Source organism: Equus caballus, chromosome 7, assembly GCF_041296265.1.
Source record: "Equus caballus isolate H_3958 breed thoroughbred chromosome 7, TB-T2T, whole genome shotgun sequence".
Classification (NCBI taxonomy): Eukaryota; Metazoa; Chordata; class Mammalia; order Perissodactyla; family Equidae; genus Equus; species Equus caballus.
In genome coordinates, this window is record NC_091690.1 from 62,191,875 (window position 1) to 62,215,641 (window position 23,767).

The 23,767-nt window shown below is 38.3% G+C and overlaps 1 protein-coding gene across 18 annotated transcripts in view; it reads right to left on the minus strand.

The window, feature by feature from the left end:
• CCDC83 (coiled-coil domain containing 83) overlaps positions 1 to 23,767 on the minus strand; it is a 47,742-nt gene that overhangs the window by 11,822 nt on the left and 12,153 nt on the right. For 15 of the 18 annotated variants that reach the window (XM_023645613.2, XM_023645612.2, XM_070273243.1 and 12 more), the window contains 4 exons: positions 12,936 to 13,098; positions 9,200 to 9,367; positions 3,394 to 3,485; positions 895 to 963 (listed from right to left, as the gene is read on the minus strand). In XM_023645613.2, the coding sequence (XP_023501381.1) occupies positions 895 to 963; positions 3,394 to 3,485; positions 9,200 to 9,367; positions 12,936 to 13,098 (492 nt within the window). The remainder of the gene's footprint in view (positions 1 to 894; positions 964 to 3,393; positions 3,486 to 9,199; positions 9,368 to 12,935; positions 13,099 to 23,767) is intronic. The other 3 variants (XM_070273249.1, XM_070273250.1, XM_023645619.2) reach the window with 1 other exon arrangement.

A 23,767-nucleotide genomic window follows, 5' to 3' on the forward strand; every position in this document is an offset into this window, starting at 1 on the left:
AGGAACAGGGCAGTACCTCATAACAAAGAAGGTCTAGAAGTCCTCACATCCAGCAAGAGCAGTCCTGTAGCACTGGTATAGGGAGACAGGTGGACAGTTGAGTCTAAGGCAGCACAGGGGGTCCCCTAGTTCCTGCATACTCTCCAGGAGGAGGTATGGAGACAGCCTGAGGACCAAGCTGGGATGGGATGTAGAGACTGCAGTGGGCGGGGACATCTTGACCATTGACAAATGGCTGTCACTGTTGGTTTGGTGTTGGTTGCAACACAATGTCCAAAAGGCCAGAGCAGTCCATTTCAGAAGTCACCAGTGCAGGGAGCAGATCAAAACACTTTTCTACAGCAGAAAGGCAGAAGGAGCAAGGATCTGAAGGAAAGCCCCTAGATCTGAGCCCTCTTTAGTAACATGCCCCACAAGAGGGCATGTAAGCCCTACCTCCCTGTACATCAAGGGTCCATCTTAGAGAAGAGCAGGGGGAGGAAAGGAAATTTAGAAGATTAAATGTTTATCCAAAGGAAACCATGTCATTCCAAAGAGGCAATTTGAAACAGCAGAGAATGAGGTTAGAATAATCCTTTAGCTTTGTTGCCACAACCCGGAAGGAAGTAGGGTCCTAAGAAAGGCCAGATCAGCTTTAGGGCATAAAAAATGTTCATACATTTGAGGATACTGTCTGAATTGTGACAACAAAAATGACTTCTGGCTATTATTGAGATTATTTATGGTGTTCTTTGAGTAACAGCTTGTAACAGGATTAGGACTCCACTCGAATTTTCTCCTACCTCATACAGTCACAGTTCCATGCTTTTCCTATGACTTCAGCTCACTAATAAAAGTCATTTCCAGCTAAAAAAAAATAAGAAAGAAGAAATTGTTTTTAAAAATTCCACTTACCTCTTTTTTTAGCCAGTCATTCTCCCAGATCTCTCGACAGCTGCCCTTGTCAATGAACTTTATAGCGTTCTGAAAGAGAGTTTCTGTATTAAGGAAGGGTTGTCACAAGATGATTCACAATTTTAGCAATGCTGATGCACAATCAACTTATCTGATCATTCATTTTAAATTATGTTTTTCAATTACTTTGGAAAAATACCAAAAGATCTTTTGGTTCAGTTGTTCCTTCTTTGCTATCCTACTGTATTGTTTTTGCTGATTTATACTCCCTAATACAGGCAATTTAGAGACTAGACAATAGCTTGTCCATTCAATTTGGCCTCTATTCTGACTGAGTCTGACTGCTATGGTGAAATCAATCATTAGAAGATCTGCTCCACAATTAAGATGGCTAAACTGCGGGACCAAACTTTCTTCAAGTTTATGGTCACAGACACAATCCAACATATACCAAAAGCATGAATAGATTATATTACCACCTTTTTAATGGAAAGATTTCTGCATGTCAGCAATAACAATATACATATTTATAAACCTAATAGCAAATAGTTCAGGGTAGCAGGCTGTAGCTAGACAGTCTCCTAGAAAAAGGAATTTTGATGAGGAAAACAGGAAAAGGCTTACTTTGTCAGTAGGCTCAAATAAAATGTAAATTCATTTTCAATTACTTGGATATTTACTGTTTCACCCAAAGGAACTTTACAGTGGATGACAGATTGTATTTATCTTTGAGGTACTTTTATATGGATACCATGTTACAAATTCAATATTCAGTAACTGAAGGGCACAACCAAAAGAAGTGAAATTAGGAAAAATCTTCTAGATCATAAACACAGACAGAAATAATTTAAAATATGTTAAGGGTAAATTTATCTAAGTCTTTAGAGTTGGAAGATTTGCAATAAAAATTCTTTTCTGTAAATCATATTAATTAAACTAAGAGTAAATCTACATTTCCCAGGAACCAGAAACTTTTATATTCCAGCTATAACTGATAATTCTAAAGTTTCTTTGAATATAGAATTTCATTTGAACAAAAGTTAAGTTACTCATAAATGAAGTTAGTTGGCTCATGGCTTAATTCACTGACAATGGAGAAATGTATTTCAACTTTGTCTACACATTAGAGTCTCCTGGCCACTTTGAAAACTCCAGAAGCCCAGGTAATAGCCCAGGCCAATTACATGAGCATCTTTGTGGGTGGGACCCAGGCACCACCTGAGTTAAACAAATTTCTCAGGTGACTCCAATATGCAGCCTAGGTTGCACAACAGTGGAATATAGGAAGTAAACTATATGCTAAAATAGCCAGATGAAATGAGGAAAATTCATTCCCACATGTGGATGGTCAGCATTATGTAGAGAAAAGAAAATGTATAGAATTGGAAAATGATTAAGAAATGTAATGATTAAGAGGAATGATCTGAAGGAGACATCTTGAATTGCACCTCTACTCTGCCACTTGCCCCTGGCAAGTCACAAAATTTCTCTGTGCCTCATTAGCGAGTCCTTACAGGCTTGTTGAGAGACTTAAGTACAAAGTGCTAGCAACGGTATCTGGAGTAGTCCTCGTTATATATCAAATATGTATACTGGAAGCATGTTTGATCTAGTTGTGCATTTTTAGTCATCTTAACTATGGTCAGATCACTTAATTGTTGATTTCACCATTTAGTCATATTCACTCAAAGTGAATATACAAAGTGGCCGAATTGTGTGGGCAGACAAACCATTGGTCACTTCTCCATAATCCTCTGTATTTGTGTAAATCAGTAAAAATCATGTAATGGGATAGTAACACTGAAGAACAACTGAACCAACAGGGAAGCAACAAACAGTAGCAACTGAAATTCAGTGGAGAAGTTTAGAAAAGGCCAGACGCTTGTGATTCTGAAGAAGGGATGTACCAGTGGGGACCTCACTGATTTAGGAGATGCTCTGGGGACAGGAGAAGGACAGTGAAAAGAAAAGAGAGTCAGACGTTTGGTCCAAAACAAAGACACTAGAAAACACGTAAGATTGGAAATTTAATCTCAAACGTTTTTTTATCCCAAATTTTTAAAACTAGAGCAATGTAGACTGTTCTCTCTTAGGTTTGGAAATGTAAGAAAGTAATTTTTAGACAAATTATATTTCATTCATCCAAAACTTTTATTTAATAATTTGTTGTAGCCATTATTATTATACTTAAAAATAACTGAATAATAATTTACTGAGCTCTTGTTCCTTATGAGGCACTGTGCTACTTAAATCATCTCCTTCAATCTTCATACTATTCTTTAAAGGTAAATATTATTATTGTCCCCTTTTTATAGATTAGGAAACTGAAGCCCAGAAAAGTCAAGTAAAAAATTCAGTTTATACATCCAGTAAGTGGTAGAACTGTGATTTAAACTAAACTGCTTAACTTCAGAAGCCAAGTTCTTAACCATTATAATGTACCACAAGAGAAAATAGGGGGAAACGTTTCGTTTTTTTTTTAAGAAAATTGAAATATACCTCTGTGGCCCATTCCTTCTTTTGGTCCAGTTGCAACAAAGTTTCTCTGATTATTCTCTTTCGAGCATCTTCCAGAGTGATTTTATATTGTTCTTTAAAAAGAAAATTAGAAGCTTTAAAAAGGACACTAGGTAAAACTATGGTGTTAGTAAATCTTATCTTCCATGATCCTCACCTCTCCTTTCTACACATTTGTTTTCCTTGAATTCTCAGGGTACATTTTTACTGAAGCATCTAGCACCTCCAATTAGAAGAAATGCTCCAATAATTTACTAACACTTCAATGTGAATTAGTTTAAGATGATATCTCTCCCACGGCTATTTGTATTTTCAAAGGATTGTCTCTCCAAAGGGAGAATTTCCAACACTTTAGTACTTGTGCGGCCATCTACCCTTCATATGGCACAACTTCTGATTCCACAACAGAATATAAAGATTTGATTATCTGCTCGAATAGCATCCTGGTGCAGTGACATTAAGGCTGCTTTAGAGAGTGGAGAGAAATAAAGCTGGATAAATGAGTCCAGTTTGTTCAATCTTCTGTTCAACAAATCATCATCAAGCTCTTTTAACATGCATGACACCATTTAAGGCACTGGGAGTGTTGCCTGCCCTTATGACGTGAACATCGTAGTGGAGAAGTCAGAACATAAATAAGTAAATAAGCAAATAAATAATATTTCAGGTGGCGACGTGATGAAGAAAAACTAAAATTCTTTAGTTTAGATAGGCTGATCAGGGAAAGGTTTTTTGAGGAGGTAACATTTGAGCAAAGATTGAATAAAGGGAAGTAGTCAGGCACGTGCACCAGAAGGGAACTGTACTACAAATGAGTTCATCTGAGAATAATCAAAAGTTAGCTGTGTTTTATGATAACATCTATGTTCTATGTCCCCATTAGTTGTGTTATATTCATAACATCTGAAGGATAATTATTTGGAAGTCAGAGAGTATTTCCTATATAAATGATGTTGACAATATGGTTGCGAGATTTTTGGACTGGTCCACAGAGACCCATTTAACTTATTCTGTAACTAAATAGTGTTGTACTTGTCATGTTGTGGAACATAACTGCTATTTAGGACACTGTTCCAAAGGGAAAATATTCTCCACAGAACAAATTAGCCAAAGCAGAACTCTAAGACCTTAGGCTACAGGGAAGGAGATATGCTAGTTTGGTCTTTCAATAGACCCGGAGCCAAGGCTCTGGAAAGGGGGCCAGGGAGCCAGGCAGGAGTTATTCAGCCCTCAGCTGTACTTTGTATTGGCATAACTGTTCTCCTGTTCGATGAAAACTCTGAAATGGAGTGTAAAAATTTCTCTTCCATATCTTTATATTACTGCAGTCCCTGAGACACCACAGAAAATATTTTGAAGAAAATCAAATTTGGCAAACTGCAAGTTTTTGATGGACAGGGATCTGAGGCTTTGGCATCAGGGTAGCAGCAGCAAATGATGGCACTTCAGCAGCAACTTTGGTGGGGAGGGGAAGAGGGAGTAAAAAAAAAAGAAGAGGAGAGCTCTCCCAAGTTGTGAAGCGGCCAGGAAGGGGGCTGGGAGAGGTCAGTTTCTGTCCTAATACAGTTGGAACAAGAGTGCCTGACTGAGGAAGTGGTTTATAAACAAGAAAATTCATTAGGTTTGGGAGACTAGTCTAACTTGACATCTGGAGGATAATTTTATTTATTTTAACCTACGTATGCTCATCTACATAACTTGTATTTTTCTTCCTCTTATTCAAAGTAACCAATTGAATAATTTTGTGTGTGTGTGAGGAAAATTGTCCCTGAGCTACCATCTCTTGCCAATCTTCCTCTTTTTGCTTGAGGAAGATTGTCCCTGAGCTAACATCTGTGCCAATCCTCCTCTGCTGTGTATGCGAGATGCTGCCACAGCATGGCTTGATGTATAGTGTGTAGGTCCACACCTGGGATCTGAATCTGCATGCCCTAGGCTCCCGAAGCAAGAGCATGCAAACTTAACCACTACATCACTGGGCCAGCCCCCTACTCAAATATTTTAATCATTCCAATCTCATTTCTGATGGAATTTCTTTTTCACTTCAAGACCTAGTCCATCAGACTAATGCTGGCTATTTGTTTGAAACTTCTACCCAACAAAACACAACAATCAATCTAAAAGTTGCAATGGATCAGGAGTTTAGCTATAATGGATTTTACATTCTTAGTATCTGAAACCATAAAACCTGGAGTTTGATAACATTAACTATTAATGCTCTGCTGTAAATCATAAAAAATAGATTACCAAATACACTCTGACTAAAGCTGTAACTCCCTCTATTGCCATATTAATACTGAAAAAGCGATAATAACATCCAACTCTGTTCCAAATTCTATATAAAATTCTGTAGACTGTTTCTTCTTAAAAGAAAAGTAACCAGCACAAAGGAAGATGTGAAAATCTCCTTTGTGATTCAGATGATGCTTTGGGTAACAACTATTAACCATTCACTTGTGAATATAGACAAAGAAATGGGGAGTATGTAAAAGTCTCTTTCTCATTAAAATTTGAGACATTGCAAGTAGGAGCTTGGGAGATTATGACTTCGTGCCTTACACTCCTGGCTGCTCAGATGCCTACTCTAATGTGGTCATTTCGCAGAAGCTGACTGCAAGACCATGCTGGCTGCAACTTATTTGTATTGTTCTGCCTTCCCTATTGTGTCTGGCTCTGCTTTGGTTCACTCCACCACAGCTTTTTGGGAGTCTTGTCCACTCTTCACACACTCTGGGTGTCACACAGCTTCATCATGCTGATCCGCTCCTGTGGTATGGCCTCCTTTCAGCCCCCTCTGCAGAAAATTGAACAAGGACAGGTGGAAATACTGGCCAGGTAGCAATCTCTTCAGGCATAGCGTGTGTTCGAGAGCCATCCCTAACTCATTGAATCATAGAGTAGATCAAGATAATGAATTAAGTTTATATGAGAAGATCACTCTTCCTATTTTAAAAATGCAAAATCAAGGAATGCTGGATAAATTATTTAAAAAATTTTAAACATATCAGATATATCATAAAATATAAACAATAAATATTTTAAAAGTGTGGTACTGGTACACAAATACATAGACAGATCAGTAGAACAGAATAGAAAGTATAGGAAGAGATCAAAATACACATGGGAAATTAAAGTATGATAAAGTCAGCATTTCAAATCAGTAGGGTAAAAATGGACTATTTGATAAATGATGTTGGGACAACGGGAAAACCATCTGGCAAAAAATAAAGTTGGTTTCCTACCTCACAAAAAACCCAAACACATCAAAGATTTAAATAGAAAAATCAAGCCGTAAAAATTCTAGAAGAAAATGTTGGAGAATTTATTTATAATCTCAGAAATCATAAATCAAAGACTGATAAGTTGGGCACTATAAAACTGCAAAATTTTCTCATAACTACACCCCACAAACTAAAGACAAAAGTGGAAAATTTTTGTACTTCTATCACAGTTGAACTAATTTCCTTAAAATGTAAATTGCTTCACAAAACAATAGAAAAATGGGCGAAGGATGTGAACAGATGGTTCACAGAAAAGGAAATTCATATGGTTCTTGAACTTATGAAGAGAGATTCACTATGGCTTATAATAAGAGAAACGGAAATTAAAGCTGCAATGAGATGCTGTTTTGTACCTATAAGTCTGGCAAAGAACAAAAAGTTGGCTAAATTCCCTGTTGTTGAAGATGTGGGAAAACAGGCATCCTCATGCAGGCCAGGGGAGAGAACTTGGTACAACCTCTATTGAGGGTCACAACTGTCAAAGCAAAAATAAATGGACTGTTTGGGCCAGCCATTCCTCTTTAGAGATTTACATAAATACAAGGATACTCACTGAAGTAAAATGAGGTATATGTAAGGATATTCATTGGAGCTTTATTTATAATAGTAAAAGACAAGAAACAAACTAAATGCTTATGAGTAGGGGACCCGGTAAAAAATTTCTAGTACTAGAAAACAAAGTAACCATTGGAAGAATGAGGAAGTACTAATACATACAGATCTATAAGGAAGTCCATATTGTTACATGAAAAAGCAAGTTAAAAATTCTGTCTGTAGCATGCTGTGTACATATTTATATATGCGTAGATATCTCTGAAAGGCTACACAAGGAACTGGTGATACTAGTTTTATCTAGAGAGAGGATGTGAGTGGCTGGGGGAATAGACAGGAGTAGGAGAGTGTCACTTTATTCTCTACTTTTCTTTTGGGAAGAGAACATTTTGAAAAATTGGAACTCCAAGCCCAGACTGATTTGGGGCCAAATTTGTACTACCATAGTGGTGCAAAGGCCCTGAGCTGCGAAATTTACACAAAAATTGGCCCAGAAGCAGAATGGCCTCTTCTGCTTCCATGTCCGATGGGCCCCAGCAGGGGAAAATGGGAATGAACCCACCTGAATTCCTCCACAACATAGGGCATCATCACCAGCTGGGCTCAGAACGGTCATCCACCCACAGAATTCTTTTGGGTCAGATTTCTCCCATTTATTTTGTCCTATGGCTTTCCTGTCTCTGGATCTCTGATGTTCTTTGAAGCCACCATGCTTGCCTCAGTGACAGGTGGCCTCATGGTCCCCAGATCTAGTCCGGGTAAGCTTCACCATGCCCGATGCCGTCCTGCTCCACACCTTCTCCACTTCCCATCTCACGTTTGTTCTCCAGTTTTTTTCTGACTACAATTTAGCATTTATTTGGGCATTTCTCTACACAGTAGTCCTTCCTTATCCAAGGTTCCATTTTCTGTGGTTTCAGTTACCTGTGGCCAACCTTGGTCCAAAAAACATTAAATGGAAAATTACAGAAATGAACAATTTATGTTTTAAATCGCAAGCCATTCTGAGTAGGGTCATGAAATCTTGAGCCATACTGCTTCATCCTGCCTGGGAAGTGAATCATCCCTTTGTCCAGTGTGTCCATAATATATATACTACCCACCCATTAGTCACTTAGTAGCCATCTCTATTATTACGGGATCGACTGCAGGGGCATCACAATGCTTGTGTGCAAGTAACCCTTATTTTACTTAATAATGGCCCCAAAGAGCAAGAGTAGTGATGCTGGCAACTCGGATATGCCAAAGAGAAGCCATAAAGTGCTTCTTTTAAGTGAAAATGTGAAAGTTCTAGACTTAATTAAAAAAATCATATACTGAGGTTGCTAAGATCTACAGTAACTTTTATTACAGTATATTGTTTCAATCGTTCTTTTTTTATTATTAGTTATTGTTATTAATCTCTCACTGTGCCTAATTCATAAATTAAACTTTATCATAAGTATGTATGTATAGGAAAAAACATAATATGTAGAGGGTTCAGTACTATTCGCAGGGTCAGGTATCCACTGGGGGTCTTGGAACATAGACCCCACAGATAATGGGGGACTACTGTAATGATTCTGGTTGTACAGCCTGGCTAAGTTGTCTTAGCTTACCTCAGGTGGACTCTTTTTCTACTATAACCCTACAGGACCCTCCTACTTCTGTGGAATTCTCCAGACATGCAGACACCATCCACTGAATGAAGTTTCTTTTCAAAGTTGGTTGGTCACAGGGCTTCTCCACAACTCCCCCACCCCCCAATCCCTTACTTCCCCTTCTCAGTTTCACAGGTGGTCCTGGAATAGTTCATTCACTTCCTCCCTCCACCTTTACCCTTAGGCTCATAGCTGCTTGTGCTCACAGCAGAGAGTAACGCATGATTCAGGGAGTACCCATTTTTTTTCTTTCACTAAATGTCTGTCCCTCTAAAGATTTTTTACTGAACTTGAACTAGTTTTATTGCAACTGACCTGACATTTTCTCTGCATTCTCTTTAACTGTATTGATGTCATTTTGTAAGGAGATAATGAGTTTAGCATGTTGTTCACTCCCTACATTCTTGTACTCTTCCCAATATTCCTTCTCACTGAGTTTCTCAAGAAATAGTTTCTCAGCATTACTTATTTGCATGCGCATATCTGTTGAAAGAAAATCAAGACACCATATCACTTCTATTGTCCTTGCAACCATTAAATGTTGCAATCTGATTTTATGAAGTTAAGGTCTGATATTAAAATGCTGTTACCTCATAAATACGATTTTATATTTACAATTTAAGGAAATTTAAACTATTCAAACTACCTATCTATCTATCTATCTATCCCCCACAACTCAAAATCTAAGTAAAATTAAACTTCCAATTATAAAGTAGATATGTGGTTTTGGTCTGTGACTGAGGGCTATAACAGGCAATTAACTCATACGCCCAGGAAACCACAAGTTTAAATTATTCCTGTGACAGCTTGGTAAGGGTCCTATTTTGTGCAATATATTATGTTACATATACTTTTTATTAGTAAATTGTCATTTTTCTGGCAATTATGCCTCTGGGCAAAGCTATTTCAACTTACGCCCTTCCATGGTCCTTGGCAAACATTTTTGTAAGTAAGTTGTTTGACTTTGTTATCTAAAGTTCATTTGTTTAGGCTTCCCTTGTGTGAAATGATAGCATATGATCATCATAACAACATGTCTCCCCGACTCCCGCTTAGTAAGACTTCAGAATGAAAGATAAGTTCCCTAGTTAAATATGTATAAACATTGAGCTATCTCAAGCATACAAACTTTCAGTTTGCCCTGGTGCACTTGCTAAACATGACACTCTACTCCATCTTTAGGCTGAGTATTATGCTGCTGAATATTTTGGGAAAGGAAGCACTACAAAGAGCCAGGTACATTGAACTTAATGGCTGTTTGGCTCACCACCAGACACCATCTTGTTTGAGAACTCCTTGAGGGCAAGACCACGTCTTATTCATCTCTGTAAATTCAGCATTTAGTGCAGAGTCTGGCAATTAGTTGATTCTCAATAAATGTTTATAGAACGACTGAAGCATTCCAATCGGGTCAGAGGAATGTTCGTCAGTCCAGAGGCCCAGGACTCCAGACATGCCTTTTTCCAAAGATGTACAATAAGATAATATATTTTTAAATCCCTTAATAAATGGCACTTGTTATTGTCATTGAACAGTTAGTACTGCTATAATCCAGATGGTCAACCGTCCTCTTGCTTGAGCAGACTGCTGCCGTCTCAGCTCTGTGCCATATTCAGCTTTTGTGGGCACGGTTGGTTGGTGTCAGGGAAGACTCTGAAGGAGAAGTGGATGTAGTGGCTGTTGTTCTACTTTCCCAGAAACCCTCTCTCTTCTCTTCTGGTAACAAACTTCTCCTACCCTTTAGCAAAAAAGTAGGCCAATTGCAGCAGCCCCTTCTCCTGTCCATAGGGATTGGTCTGGGGCGAGCATGTACCCTGAGCTAGGCTTATGGTCAGAGTCTTTATCCAGAAATATTTTCAGTGAAACTGGTGGGAAACATATCTCTTTCGTCTCCATTTTGAGGTTAAAAGAACGGAAGATCAGAGGCGTCTATGGTCAGAGTTCCAGCCACATGGGGACAACAGCGTCAGAAAAAGGAACCAACTTTCAGGGGGAAGACAGCAAGAAGAAGAGGGGTAATGAGTGGGGGAGAATGGGAGTTGGGGAGAAAGAGGGAGGGGGAGAGGGGATTAAAAGAGAAAAAAAGCTGAGATCTGACAGCATGTAAGGCTCTGGGTCCAGGTCAGTAGCACCCTGCCTTTTCTGTTTGGTTATATGAAAAAATTAACATCCTCTTTATGCTTTAGGCTAGTTTGAATTGGATTTTTATCCCTGCAACTGAAAGAATCCTAACTCAAAGTTGGAAGAAAGGAGTTACATCAGCACTTCTCGAACCTTAGTGCTCGTAGGAATGCCCTAGGATCTTGTCAAAATGAGAGATTCTGATTCAGCAGGTCTGGATGGGTCTGGATGGGTCTGAGATTCTGCATTGTAACAAGCTGCCAGGTGAAGCTGCGGCTGCTGCTCCACAAACCAAATTGAGTTGCAAGTGACTCCCTGGTACCTAACAAACCGCCTCGCAAATCCTTTGCAGACACATCTGTCCTCTCACTTTCCCTCTCTTCCTCAGCATCTGTGGGCTTCTGTCTTCCTTGGACCACCACACATGCCCAGCCCTCCTCTACTGTGCTCTGTCACCCAGCTTGGCCCCAGTCTCATATGACACACATGTCCCAGCACGCAGTCCAAACTATAAACAGGCACACCTCAACGGACTGGGCCCTTTCCTCTTCGAAGGTGCTTTAGTGAGCACATCTGAGTATCCGCTTTGTTTCACTCCCATCTCAAAGGACTTATTAAAATACTTCCTTCAAACATAAGCAGAACTATCCTGGAGGGGAGCCCTGCAAAACACAGTGTCTGCCACCTCATGACATCACTATTAGCTCTTGACATCACCAGAAAGAGACTTGAGTTGGAGGAGGTTTGGGGCAACAGCTTTGGAGACTCCTAAAAGTGAAGTTTGCTGATTGATGTTTGGTCTTGGTAACTATTTCACTCAAAACAACACTTATCTATGAATAGAGGGCCTGCTGTATGCAAAGAGCTTGGGTAGGCTCTCTGAAGTACTTGGAGAAATTCAGGAAAATCTAGTCCCTTGTTTTGCTTCCTGACAGCACTCAAGTCTCTTTCCCAGGTTTTTCAGCTTCCCAGCAGAGATGGTATTTATGGAGGTTTTGGCAAAAGCAGTTTTAGAAATCTTAGCAACAAATTTAGGATGAAGAAATAGGAATTTTAAAAAAAATGCATGTGTTGGAACTGTGTGTGACTTACCCCCAGGGCCACGGTATTTCCCAAAGCCATGGCAAGAGCATGTCCTGGGTCTTTCACCTTCCATATCTGGCATCATTTCTATCTGTGTCTTCCAAACTTCCCCTTTTCCAACTCTAATCCCTCTTTTCCCATCTTTACCGGCTTAGCTCTGGTAAAGATATTGGGGGGGAAGCCTCCATGGTTATATTCACTTTATTATTCTCAAGTCTGAACCGAGGCTGAAGCCAATGAAGTCAGCAAATGAGAGAATTTGCCAGAAGAAAGAACAAAGCCCCACTGTGAGGAGTTCAGTGTGGTATCTAACAGGATACAGTCTGGTGTTAAGAGTCAGATGGTTTGGCCTGTCTTTGGTTTTGGTTTTTTTTTTCAGGGAGATTAGCCCTGAGCTAACCTCTGCCAATCCTCCTCTCTTTTGCTGAGGAAGACGGGCCCTGAGCTAACATCATGCCCATCTTCCTCTGCTTTACATGTGGGATGCCTACCACAGCATGGCTTGCCAACTGGTGCTATGACCACTCCCGGGATCTGAACCGGCGAACCCCGGGCCACCGAAGTGGAACATGCCAACTTAACCAATGCACCACCGGGCCCCCCCCAGCCTGTCTTTGTTTTTGACCACTGCCCTTACTCCTCCTCCTCTCTTGGTTTCAGTATCTCTGCCCACTTTGTTATTTCCTTCTCCTGTCCATTTACCTACATGTATTTGTGGTTGTGGTGGTAACAATGTCACCTGAAATATTTTCACAGCATTTTGAACATATCAGGAGACAAAAGCACTAATACATTCAAGAAATAACTTGATACAGCTTTATGATAATTTTCTAAGTTCCTAAATCACCTTTCAAGTTTTGTTCCTGGTCTCTCTCAAAGTTCCATTTTTCCTTCATTGCGTCTTCAACTTCCTCTCTTGTTACAACTGGTAATCCCTCTGACTTCGCTTCGCTTAGTTCCTTTAGTAGATTCCGCAGGTGCCAACCCTGTTCATCCTTTAAGCGTTTATTCTATCATGAAAATCAACAGTAGTTAACTACATCTACTCAAGTATTTACATTTAATTTTCCTCAGAATAGAGTTACACATTGAGGCTTGCAAAGTGACACAGGAACATTTAATGAAATAAGTTATACAATAATATCTCTAACAGCTTATGGAACATTGAAGACTCAAAATAAAATTAAACCCATCAACACAGTAACCATTGGATAGAAAATTAGATTTAAAAAATTGTTATTAATATTCCAGTCTATCACCCTATCATAGGATCAATGAACATTAAAATGAGACCTTGGAGGTCAATTACTTCAATCTCCCACTGACACCGTTCTTCTCTGGCAATCATCATTCATTTAGTCAATATTTATGGAGCATCTGCCATATGCCAGGTAGTCTTCTAGACTCTAGGAATGTATCAGTGGACAAAATAAAAAGTACTGCTCTTGTGGAATTTACATTATTCTTTGCTTTTCTCACAAATAACCCTAATTCTTTTCTTTTAGGGTGAGAGTTACTTACTATTCCAATACTTCACACTTGAAATATGGACTGGATTCCTCTCGTGGATATCCTATGTTTCTAAGTGTCTTATTTAATCAACTTAGAGTGTATTCTTGTCTTTGGTATCTTATTGCACATGCAGACATATTTTAGTGTATGTAAACTTAATACATTTTCCTTGTAATTTTCTTAGGCTTTATTTCCCTGGTGTCTGTCCTTCAAATTCTTAAACCTAATAAAATGTATATGCCTAAAATATTTTAACAGTTCTTTTAAAAATTACCTATTTTTCCTATAATTTAATATCCTTTTTATTATAACTTTTTCAACACTATATTTTATTTTTGATATTCAGGTCTTTTATCTCTTACCTTACTTGGATACTCTATTCTAAGAGTACTTTCTTTCCAAAAATTGATTCTCTAGGCCAGTGCTTCTGAAGCTTTGATATATATACCTTGCACCTGGGGATCTTACTAAAAGGCAGATTCTGATTCAGTAAGTTTGGCATGAGGCCCGCAATTCTGCATTTCTGACAAGCTCCAGATGATGACAAACCTGTTGGCTCACAGGCCACACTTTGAGTAGCAAGACTCTTTCAGAAAATCTAAATATTTATGATTTATTGATAGTGCTACACCCTACTAACATTCAGTTCTTTAATTGGTTACTTAATCCAACAAACTTTAAACTTGAGAATTGAAAAATTTGATTTCTCAAAATTATTTAACAAAATAGGCATTAGTTTAATAAACTCCTCAGATAGGATTTTAATGTAACTTTCAATGCTCTTTAAGTTATCCCATAGTCTGTATGAAGTAACTGTCATTTCAGTGCTTTAGAATTTTGATAAATTGAACAAAAGCAATAGACAATTAACTTTATGATGCTCAGCACTGATAAATACAGGCCAGAAAAAATAACAAAAGACTGGGATTGGGCAGGCTTTGAGTGATTTCAAAAAATGGAAATAAAGACTAAAAAGATACGATATTCAAAAGTTAATGGCTTAACTTCTTTGATATTTTGTTTGCAATACTCTAAAGTATAAATAATTAATTGTGGAAATTAATTCTCTGAAAATCTCCTCCTTCATAAAAGCAATGAGAAAATTGGCAAAAATTGGCAAAATCAACTTTTCAGAGCTCTGGAAATTAAAGGGTTATGACAACCTCCAGGGAGTGTTTATTCAAGAAAAATGGTTGAATCTTGGTAAGGCCAGTGAAGTTTGTGGCATTTTAACTTGCCCTAAAAACCAGAAGCCCTGCAATCATGGTAAAAGCCAGCAGCTAAGCAGCCTGGGGTTAGGGGGAGAGAGGAGCAGAACTCTTCCAAAGCCCAAGTCCCAAATAATAGCCATTATTTGATCTATCTGAGAGTTCCTTGGAAAATCCCACTAGCAAACCTTGTCTTTATTTGACCTGACTCAGAGCTTGCCCAATGTGTGAATAGCTTTTTCTCAGATTGATGTTTGTCAAAAACAATCAGAGTCAATTGTTGAATATTGCAGGTCCCTGAGGTGGTAATAACAGTTGGGACAAACAACAAATTGACAAAAAAACTTTCAAATAAAGCTAGAGATGTGATGTCCATTGGGGGCTTTGAAAGCTCTGAAATGTTCCTGGGAATCTAAAAGGTCATGTGCATGTACAGGGCTGTGTACATACAGAGGATTGTGCATCTACTCAGGAAAAACCTAAGGTCATAGGCTCTCAACTCTAGCTGACCTTGAGGCTCTGCAGAAGCAAGAAGTCAAGGTTAAGGTGAAGTCCTAAATGGCCTGGCTGAGTGTAGAAGGCATGCCTCAACAAGCATACAGAGCCCCTCAGCAAAGGTGGGAGAGTTATTGGTTAGAGACATTTAAAGAAAGATCTGTTCAATCATTAGCTGACCACTAAGCTAAGTGAGCAGAGACTTTAGTGGCCACATGCAACAAAAAATATAGGCTTTACATAATTGGTTCACAAAAGTAACTCAACAAATAAACAACAACAACTACAATAAGCAATAACAACAACAACAAACCCTAAAGAGAGCAGAGAATCTAATTTCCAGAGTTGTCACATTATAATATTCAAAATGTCCAGTTTTTAACAAAAAGTTATGAGGCATGTAAAGAAACAAGAAAGTATGACCCATACACATTCTTATTGGGATTTTTATTATACACAGGGGAAAAAGGAAATCAACAGAAAGTGTTCTTGAGGGGCCAGCCCGGTGGCTCAGCAGTTAAGTGTGCACATTCTGCTTCAGCAGCCTGGGGTTCGCTGGTTCAGATCCCAGGTGCAGACATGGCACTGCTTGTCAAGCCATGCTGTGGTAGGGGTCCCACATATAAAGTAGAGGAAGATGGGCACAGATGTTAGCTCAGGGCCAGTCTTCCTCAGCAAAAAGAGGATTGGCAGCAGACGTTAGCTCAGGGCTAGTCTTCCTCAAAAAAAAATAAAGAGTTCTTGAGGAAGCTCAGACATTGGACTTTCTAGACAAAGACTTTAAATCAGCTTTTAAATATGTTCAAAGAGTTAAAAGAAACCATATCTTAAAAAACTAAAGGAAAGTATGAGAATGATGTCTTATCAAATAGAAAATAGCAATAAAGAGAAAGAAATTACTTTTTAAAAAAAGAATCAAATATAAATTCTGCAGCTAAAAAGTACAATCATTGAAATGAAATATTCACTAGAGGGGCTCAGTACCAGATTTGAGTAGGTAAAATATTATTCAGCAATAAAAAGAAATGAAGTATTGTGCTATGGACTGAATGTCTGTGTCCCCCAAAATTCATGTTGAAGCCCCCATCCTCAATGAGATGGTATTTGAAGGTGGGGTCTTTGGAAGACAACTAGTTTTAGATGAGGTCATAATGGGGAGCACTCATGATGGGATTATTGTTGCCTTTATAAGAAGAGGAAGAGATCAGAGCCTGAGCTCTCTCTACCACTGTAGGCAAAAAAAAAAAAAAAAAAAAAAAAAAAAAAAAGGAACCTTGATCTAAGTGTCACACCTTCTACAAAAATTAACTTGAAATCGACCATGATTTAAATGGAAAAGGTGAGACTATAAACATTTTAGAATAAGACATAGGATAAAATCTTTGGGATCTAGGGCTGGGAAAATAGCTTTCCAACTTGATACCAAAAGCATGATCCACATAAGGAAAAATTGATAAAGTGGACTTTATTAAAATTAAAACTTTTGCTCTGTGAAAGACCCACTATGAAGATGAAAATACATGTTACAGACTGAGAGAAAATATCTGCAAATCTATCCAACAAAAGTCTAGTATCTAGAAGACTATCTATTTATCTATTTTTTTTACTCTCAAAACTCAATAGCAAAAAAAAAACTCAATTAGAAAATAGGCAGAAGACAAAAAGATAAATTTCACCAAAGAGGATTTATAGATGGCAAGTAAGCACATGAAGAGATGCTCAACATCAATAGCTATCAGGGAAATGCAAATTAAAACTACAACGAGATATCACAACTCACCTATCAGAATGGCTAAAATAAAACACTGACATCACCAAATGCTGGTGAGGACGTGAAGAAACTGAATCACTCACACATTGCTGGTGGGATTGTAAAATGGTGCAGCTACTCTGTTAAAAAGGATGCCAGTTTTTTATAAAACTAAACATTTGCTTCCCATACAACCCAGCAACTGCACTCTTAGGCATTTATCTCAGAGAAACAAAAGCTTAGATTCACATAAAAACCTGTACACAAAAAGCTTTATTTTCCACAGTCAAATAATGGAAACAACTCACATGTCTTTCAATAGGTAAATGGTTAAACAAACTGTGGTACATCCATATCATGGAATACTCCTCAGCAAGAAAAATGAACCAACTAATGATGCATGCAACAAGCAGGATGAATCTCCAGAGAATTATGCTGAATGAAAAAAGCAAATCTCCAAAGATTACTGTGCAATTCCATTTATACAACATTCTTGAAATGATAAAATTATAAATATGGGAAACAGATTAATGGTTGCCAGGAGTTAAGGAAGGGGTGGAATTAGAAGGGGAGTGAGTGGCCGTAAAAGGACAACATGAAGGACGCTTGCGTGAGTGACAATGTTCCATATCTTGATTATATCAATGTCAACGTTGTTAACATTAATATCCTAGTTGTGATATTGTACTATAGTTTTGTAATAGGAAACTAGGTAATGGGTACACAGGATCTCTCTGTATTATTTCTTATAACTGCATGCTAACATATAATTATCTCAAAATAAAAAGTTTACTTTAAAAAATGAAGGTCAATCAATATTAGTAACTGATAACCACTTCATTACTCTTTAATCAATTTTTAAATATTCCATTTTCTTGAATGAAATAAATTCATGTTTTGTTTTCTTATAAATAAATTGAATTACTTTGGCTTGACATAGGTTATTTTAAAATGAAATATTTGTAGAAATTTGAGTAATAGCACTGGAAATTTCCCTTGCCAAACTATTGCACTGCTAATATTTTTTCCAAATATGGACTTTTCCACTCATTTCTGTAGAATTGGAAAACTCCTTTATCAAATATGGTCTGAACACTAAATAAATCTTTATCTGATTTTATCTGTTAGTTAATTTTAGTAAGGCAACAATGGCCTCTAAATTCAATTCCAGCTCAAAAATATTTACGATGATATATAGGCAAAAAATTTCCAAAGATACTGATAATTTAAAAACTACTATATACAATTCATAAAGAAATAATATGTAATACATAAAGAAATTTTCTGTTTATGTTCCATAGTTAGCACAATACTTCTAAAAGTGAATCCAATCCTTTTAGATCAAATTTTTAACACAATAACTATTCTTTTCAAATATGAATTTTCCTTTGTAAGTTAAAACAACACCACATGTCCCAAAAATATAATTGAATGTTGCACAAACATTACTAAATCATATTTGCCATTATACACAAATTTGATAACATCTATATCAAACTTCCCAAACCCTATATGAATTTCAAGTGAAAGAGAAATGTGTCTGACAACATGTTCAAAATTCACTAAACCTGAAAAATTGTTTTGAATGATATACTGAAATAGAATTTACTTAGATATGTCCACCAAAGTGCTAAAAAAAGAGATTTATCCTACAAAGTAAAGTAAATAATTAATATTTGAGGTAAAAATAATTATCACATTATAAAATAGAAGAAAGTTGATTAAGTAAATAAGCTACAAAAAAGGATTGATTTTGTTTTATTATAAGGCCATCTCACAGGCTTTACATTTTAACTTGTTAAGACTCACAAGAACAAGAAGAGAAGTTGCCAAAGTAGTACACAGAGTTCCCATCTACTATTCACCCAGCTTTCCCCAAGGATATTATCTTACATAAACATAGCACATTATCAAAACCAGGAAATTGACATTGGTACAATGCTATTAACTAAACTAGAGACTTTTGGATTTCACTACTTTTCACATGCGCTCATTTTTTATGTATATAGTATTATGAAATTTTGGCACATCTACATGTGAGAATTATCACCAGATAGATGGCACTTGTAGCTATGGTGTTAAGTAAGATCACCCAGAGAGTTTAGAGCAAAAGAGAAGGGCTGAGATCAGAAACCTTGTAAATATCATAATTAAGGTATGGGTCCAGGAAAAGGGCAATGAATGAAATCAAAAAGAAATGGTCAGAGAAGTTGGAAGAAGACTAAAGGAGAGTGATGTCCCGGAACCCAAAGGAAAAGAGATGATGGGAGTGACTGCTGAACGGGATGAGGGGTAAAGCAAAGACTACAAACAGCCCATGGGATCAGGCTAATTGGTCGTTAATAACTTGCTAGAGCAGTTGTGGTGAAATAGTAGAGGTGAAAGAATGAATTGGGAGGTAAAGAAGGGGATACAGTGAACTACGAAATGTCTGATGAGGTAAGCGGAGCAACAAATGCAAACAGAAAGAAAGAAAGGTAATAAATGAGGTGAAAGTCCACACAAAAATAAACACACACAGGAAGAGATGATGAGTGGGAAGGAAGAGGGGCAGTTCTGATTTTGACATAACTGAAGAGAAAAATACGTCTTGCTAATGAGCCTTGTTTAATTTAGCAATTTAAATATCTGTGACCTTGAGTCCTGGAGAGGGGGTGGAGCAAAATGGCGGGGTGAGCTGACCCAGGATTCTCTCCCCTCCAAAGTACAACAAAAGATTGGAAGAACTGAATTTCAGAGAATAAACATAATGCCAGCTCGTTAGAGACCTACAATACCAAGAAGGTGGAGATCATAAACCTTGCTTACACCTTCAGAGGCACTGGAACAGTAGGAGAGAACATTGCTACCTCCCCTAGAGTCTGCGTCGCTGCGGCGTGGGTGGGGAAGGAGCAGGGAAGGGGCCGCACGACCGGGGGATCATCCAGGACTCCTGCTGCTGATTCAGTGGAGACCCACTGACGGGGGGAAAGCTTCCATCTGCAGGGACCCTATAAATCAAGGGCCTTGGGAGACCAGAGAACAGAACTGATCTGAACCCAGACGGCATATGTGAGTAACAGCACCCCCCCCCCCCCCGCCCCCCCCCGCCCCGGGCAAAGCCAGTGGGCGCAGCCATCTTGCCCCAAGGCGGAGAGCTCATAACACGCGGCTCTTGACCCCCATCTAGTGGCGACAGGCTGTAACTGCAACTGAATTCTACCACCATGCGAAAAAACCACTCCTCTACCATCCAGCAATTTATAAAAGCCCCAGACCAGAAGGAAAACAATAAAAACACAGAATTAAGTCCTGAGGACTTGGAATTAGGTAAACTAAGTGATAATGAATTCAGAGCAGCTATAATAAAAAAACTCAATGAGGTAGAGAGAAAGATAGAGAAACAAGCTGAGTTCTGGAGTTACTTCACAAAAGAGATTGAAATCATAAAGAAGAATCAAACAGAATTACTTGAGATGAAAAACACAATGGACCAGATAAAACAGAATACGGATTCCCTGAATGCCCGTGTAGACAACATAGAGGAGAAAATTAGCATAATCGAAGATAGACAGGCTGAATGGCGCCAGACAGAGGAAGAAAGAGAACTAAGAATTTAAAAAAATGCGGAAAATCTCCGAGAGATAATGGATTCAATGAGGAGTAAGAACATAAGGATCATAGGAATTCCCGAGAATATGGAAAAGGAAAATCGAGCAGAAAGTGTGCTTAACGAAATTATTGAAGAGAACTTCCCAAATCTAGGGGTCGACAGAGAAATGTGTGTAGAGGAGGGTTTTAGATCTCCTAGATTTGTCAATGTAAAAAGACCTACTGCAAGGCACATAGTAGTAAAGTTGGCAAATAGGAAAGATAAGGAGAGAATACTCAGGGAAGTAAGGAAAAAAAAGAGAATAACCTATAAAGGAGCCCCTATCAGACTGTCAGTGGATTTCTCTACAGAAACCCTACAAGCTAGGAGAGAATGGAGTGATATATTCAAAGCTTTAAAGGATAAAAATCTTCAGCCAAGAATACTCTATCCAGCAAGAATTTCCTTCAGATATGAGGGAGAAATTAAATCTTCTCCAGACAAACAAAAGTTAAGGGAATTTGTAACAAAAAGCCCTCCATTACAAGAAATCCTCAAGAAGGCTCTCATACCTGAAAAAAGAAAAAAGGGAGAAAGGGGACACAATCCACAGACTAGGGAGACCGATGGATAGAACCAGAACAGGATAGCAATATTCAATTATAGCATTAGGGTAAAGGTAAGGAAACTACCAAAACAAGGACGATCTTAGCACTCTAACTACAAATTAATAAGACGAGTTGGAATAAAAAATGAAAATAATTATTTAGGAGGGGAAGAACAAAGGGTCTAAATCAGTATTGGTCAAGTAGGTAAGAGAGCACCAGAGAATAGACTATATTATACACGAGATTCTAAATACAAACTTCAAGGTAGACACTAAAATAAAGTACAGAACAGAGTCACAAATCATAAATAAGGAAAAATCTAAGAAACCCAGCATAAGAAATTGCAGTATTAAATGGGTAGTCTAAAGCAAACAGGAAAAGAAACACAGGAAAACAAGATAATGAGCGACAGATTAACAGCATTAAGTCCACATGCATCAATAATCACTCTCAATGTGAACGGATTGAACTTTCCAATAAAAAGACACAGAGTGGCAAAATGGATTAAAGAACACGATCAAACAATTTGTTGCCTCCAGGAAACACACCTCAGCCCCAAGGACAAACACAGACTCAGGGTGAAGGGGTGGAGGACAATACTTCAAGTAAATAGCAAGGAAAAAAAGGCAGGTGTTGCAATTCTCATATCAGACCAAGTGGATTTCAAAATAAGACAGGTAAAGAGAGACACAGAGGGACAATATATAATGATCAAAGGGACACTTCATCAAGAAGAAATAACGCTTATAAATATCTATGTACCCAACACAGGAGCACCAAGATTCATAAAGCAACTATTAACAGACCTAAAGGAAGATGTTAAATATCTGTGACCTCAAAAACTTTTCCTTCCACTGGTGTTAGTGTGAATTAAGTCAACAAGTATTTATTAAATAGCTACTCATGCTGGGCCCTTCCAGAGAAACAAAGATAAGTTTTTAGTTATCTAGATTTGATTGCTGCTGCCTAAAGAGTTTTCAATTTAATAATGGAGACATATTTTTACACAGCATTCCAGCTTAGATTAGGAGAATGAAAAGGAGCTAGCCAAGGGAAGAGCATTCCGGAAAGAGGCAACAGCCTGGGTAAAGCTTCAATAACAGGAAAGAGATGGAGTTTTCTAAGATTTAAAAGAAGTAGTGGTAAGTGAAAGGTGGAGTGGCTGGAGACAAGGTTGGAGAGGTGAGTGGAGGTGAGATTTGCAGGGCCTTGAAGACTTTAGTAAGGACTGGATTTTATTTCCTGTGTAATAGGAAGCCACTGCGGGGTTTCAAGCACTGAAAGATTCATAGTATTCAAAGGGTAATTCTGGTGGCACCATGGAAAATGTACTGGCTAGAGGAAGGATGGGGAAGAGATGATGGCGGCTTACATTGTGGCAGTAGCAGCATAAATGGAAAGAAATAGATACATACAATTGGAGCTAGAGTTTGCCTCTCCATGCTCCTCACTGCTGGGCTCACTAATGACCCCAAGAGCAGATTTAGGTGATCCTATTCTTGAGCTAATTCCTTATGGAAACAAGAACTTTGGCTCTGGCTTCAAATGATGGGCAATGGGCAAGTGATTCTTAGTCCTGAACTGTTTCTCTTTCCACAACCAGAGCTGACCTATGAGTCCCAATGCTAACCACTGGGGGATGTGCATTGGTCCCTTGATGGCAGCTCACTTCTCTTTCATGCTCTGGATCTCATCGTGTGGAACCTGCATCTAAGCACCTAGGCCAAATGTCCCTTTTCCACTCTCATGCATAGACCCGAGTTTCTGTTTTAGTCCTTATTACAAGTGACTAGTCTTTGAGAATCATGACAACGTCAGGGTCACAGTTATGTCATCACCAGGGCTTGTCTTTCCCAATAAATATATGCTGAATGAATGAACAAAGTAGCCCTATGAGGAAGATGGGGGAAGAGAGAAATTGAAGCTCATACCAGTTTTGGCCAAAACGACAGCAGTAAGTTGAATAGTCAGGATGCACTCTCAGGTCTCTGACCCTAGATTCTGTTAAAATTTGTAGATATAGTCTTTTTAGACAAAAGACAATTAAAACAGTTAAGTGTGGAAGTTTCAGGGTCCTTATAAAATAAATGTTTTTTCTTTTTTTGAGGAAGATTAGCTCTGAGCTAACATCTGCTGCCAATCCTCCTCTTTTTGCTGAGGAAGACTGGCCCTGAGCTAGCATCTGTGCCCATCTTCCTCTATTTTATATGTGGGACGCCTGCCACAGCATGGTTTACTGAGTGGTGCCATGTGCACACCCGGGATCCGAACTGGTGAACCCTGGGCCACCGAAGCAGAATGTGCGAACTTAACTGCTGCACCACCAGGCTGGCCCCTAAAATAAATGTTTTAATAGGAAACACCCTCAAAAAACACCTTAAGGGATAAATTGTGTTAATTATCCTTTACTCCTTCCAGACTTTATCTCTGTTGGTCTTTAGTCCTGATAGTCATATACACAACCCCCTTTGATATTCATTTTAATCTGATTTTATAAAAACAATATATTGTCCGAAACATTAAACGTCATTTTAA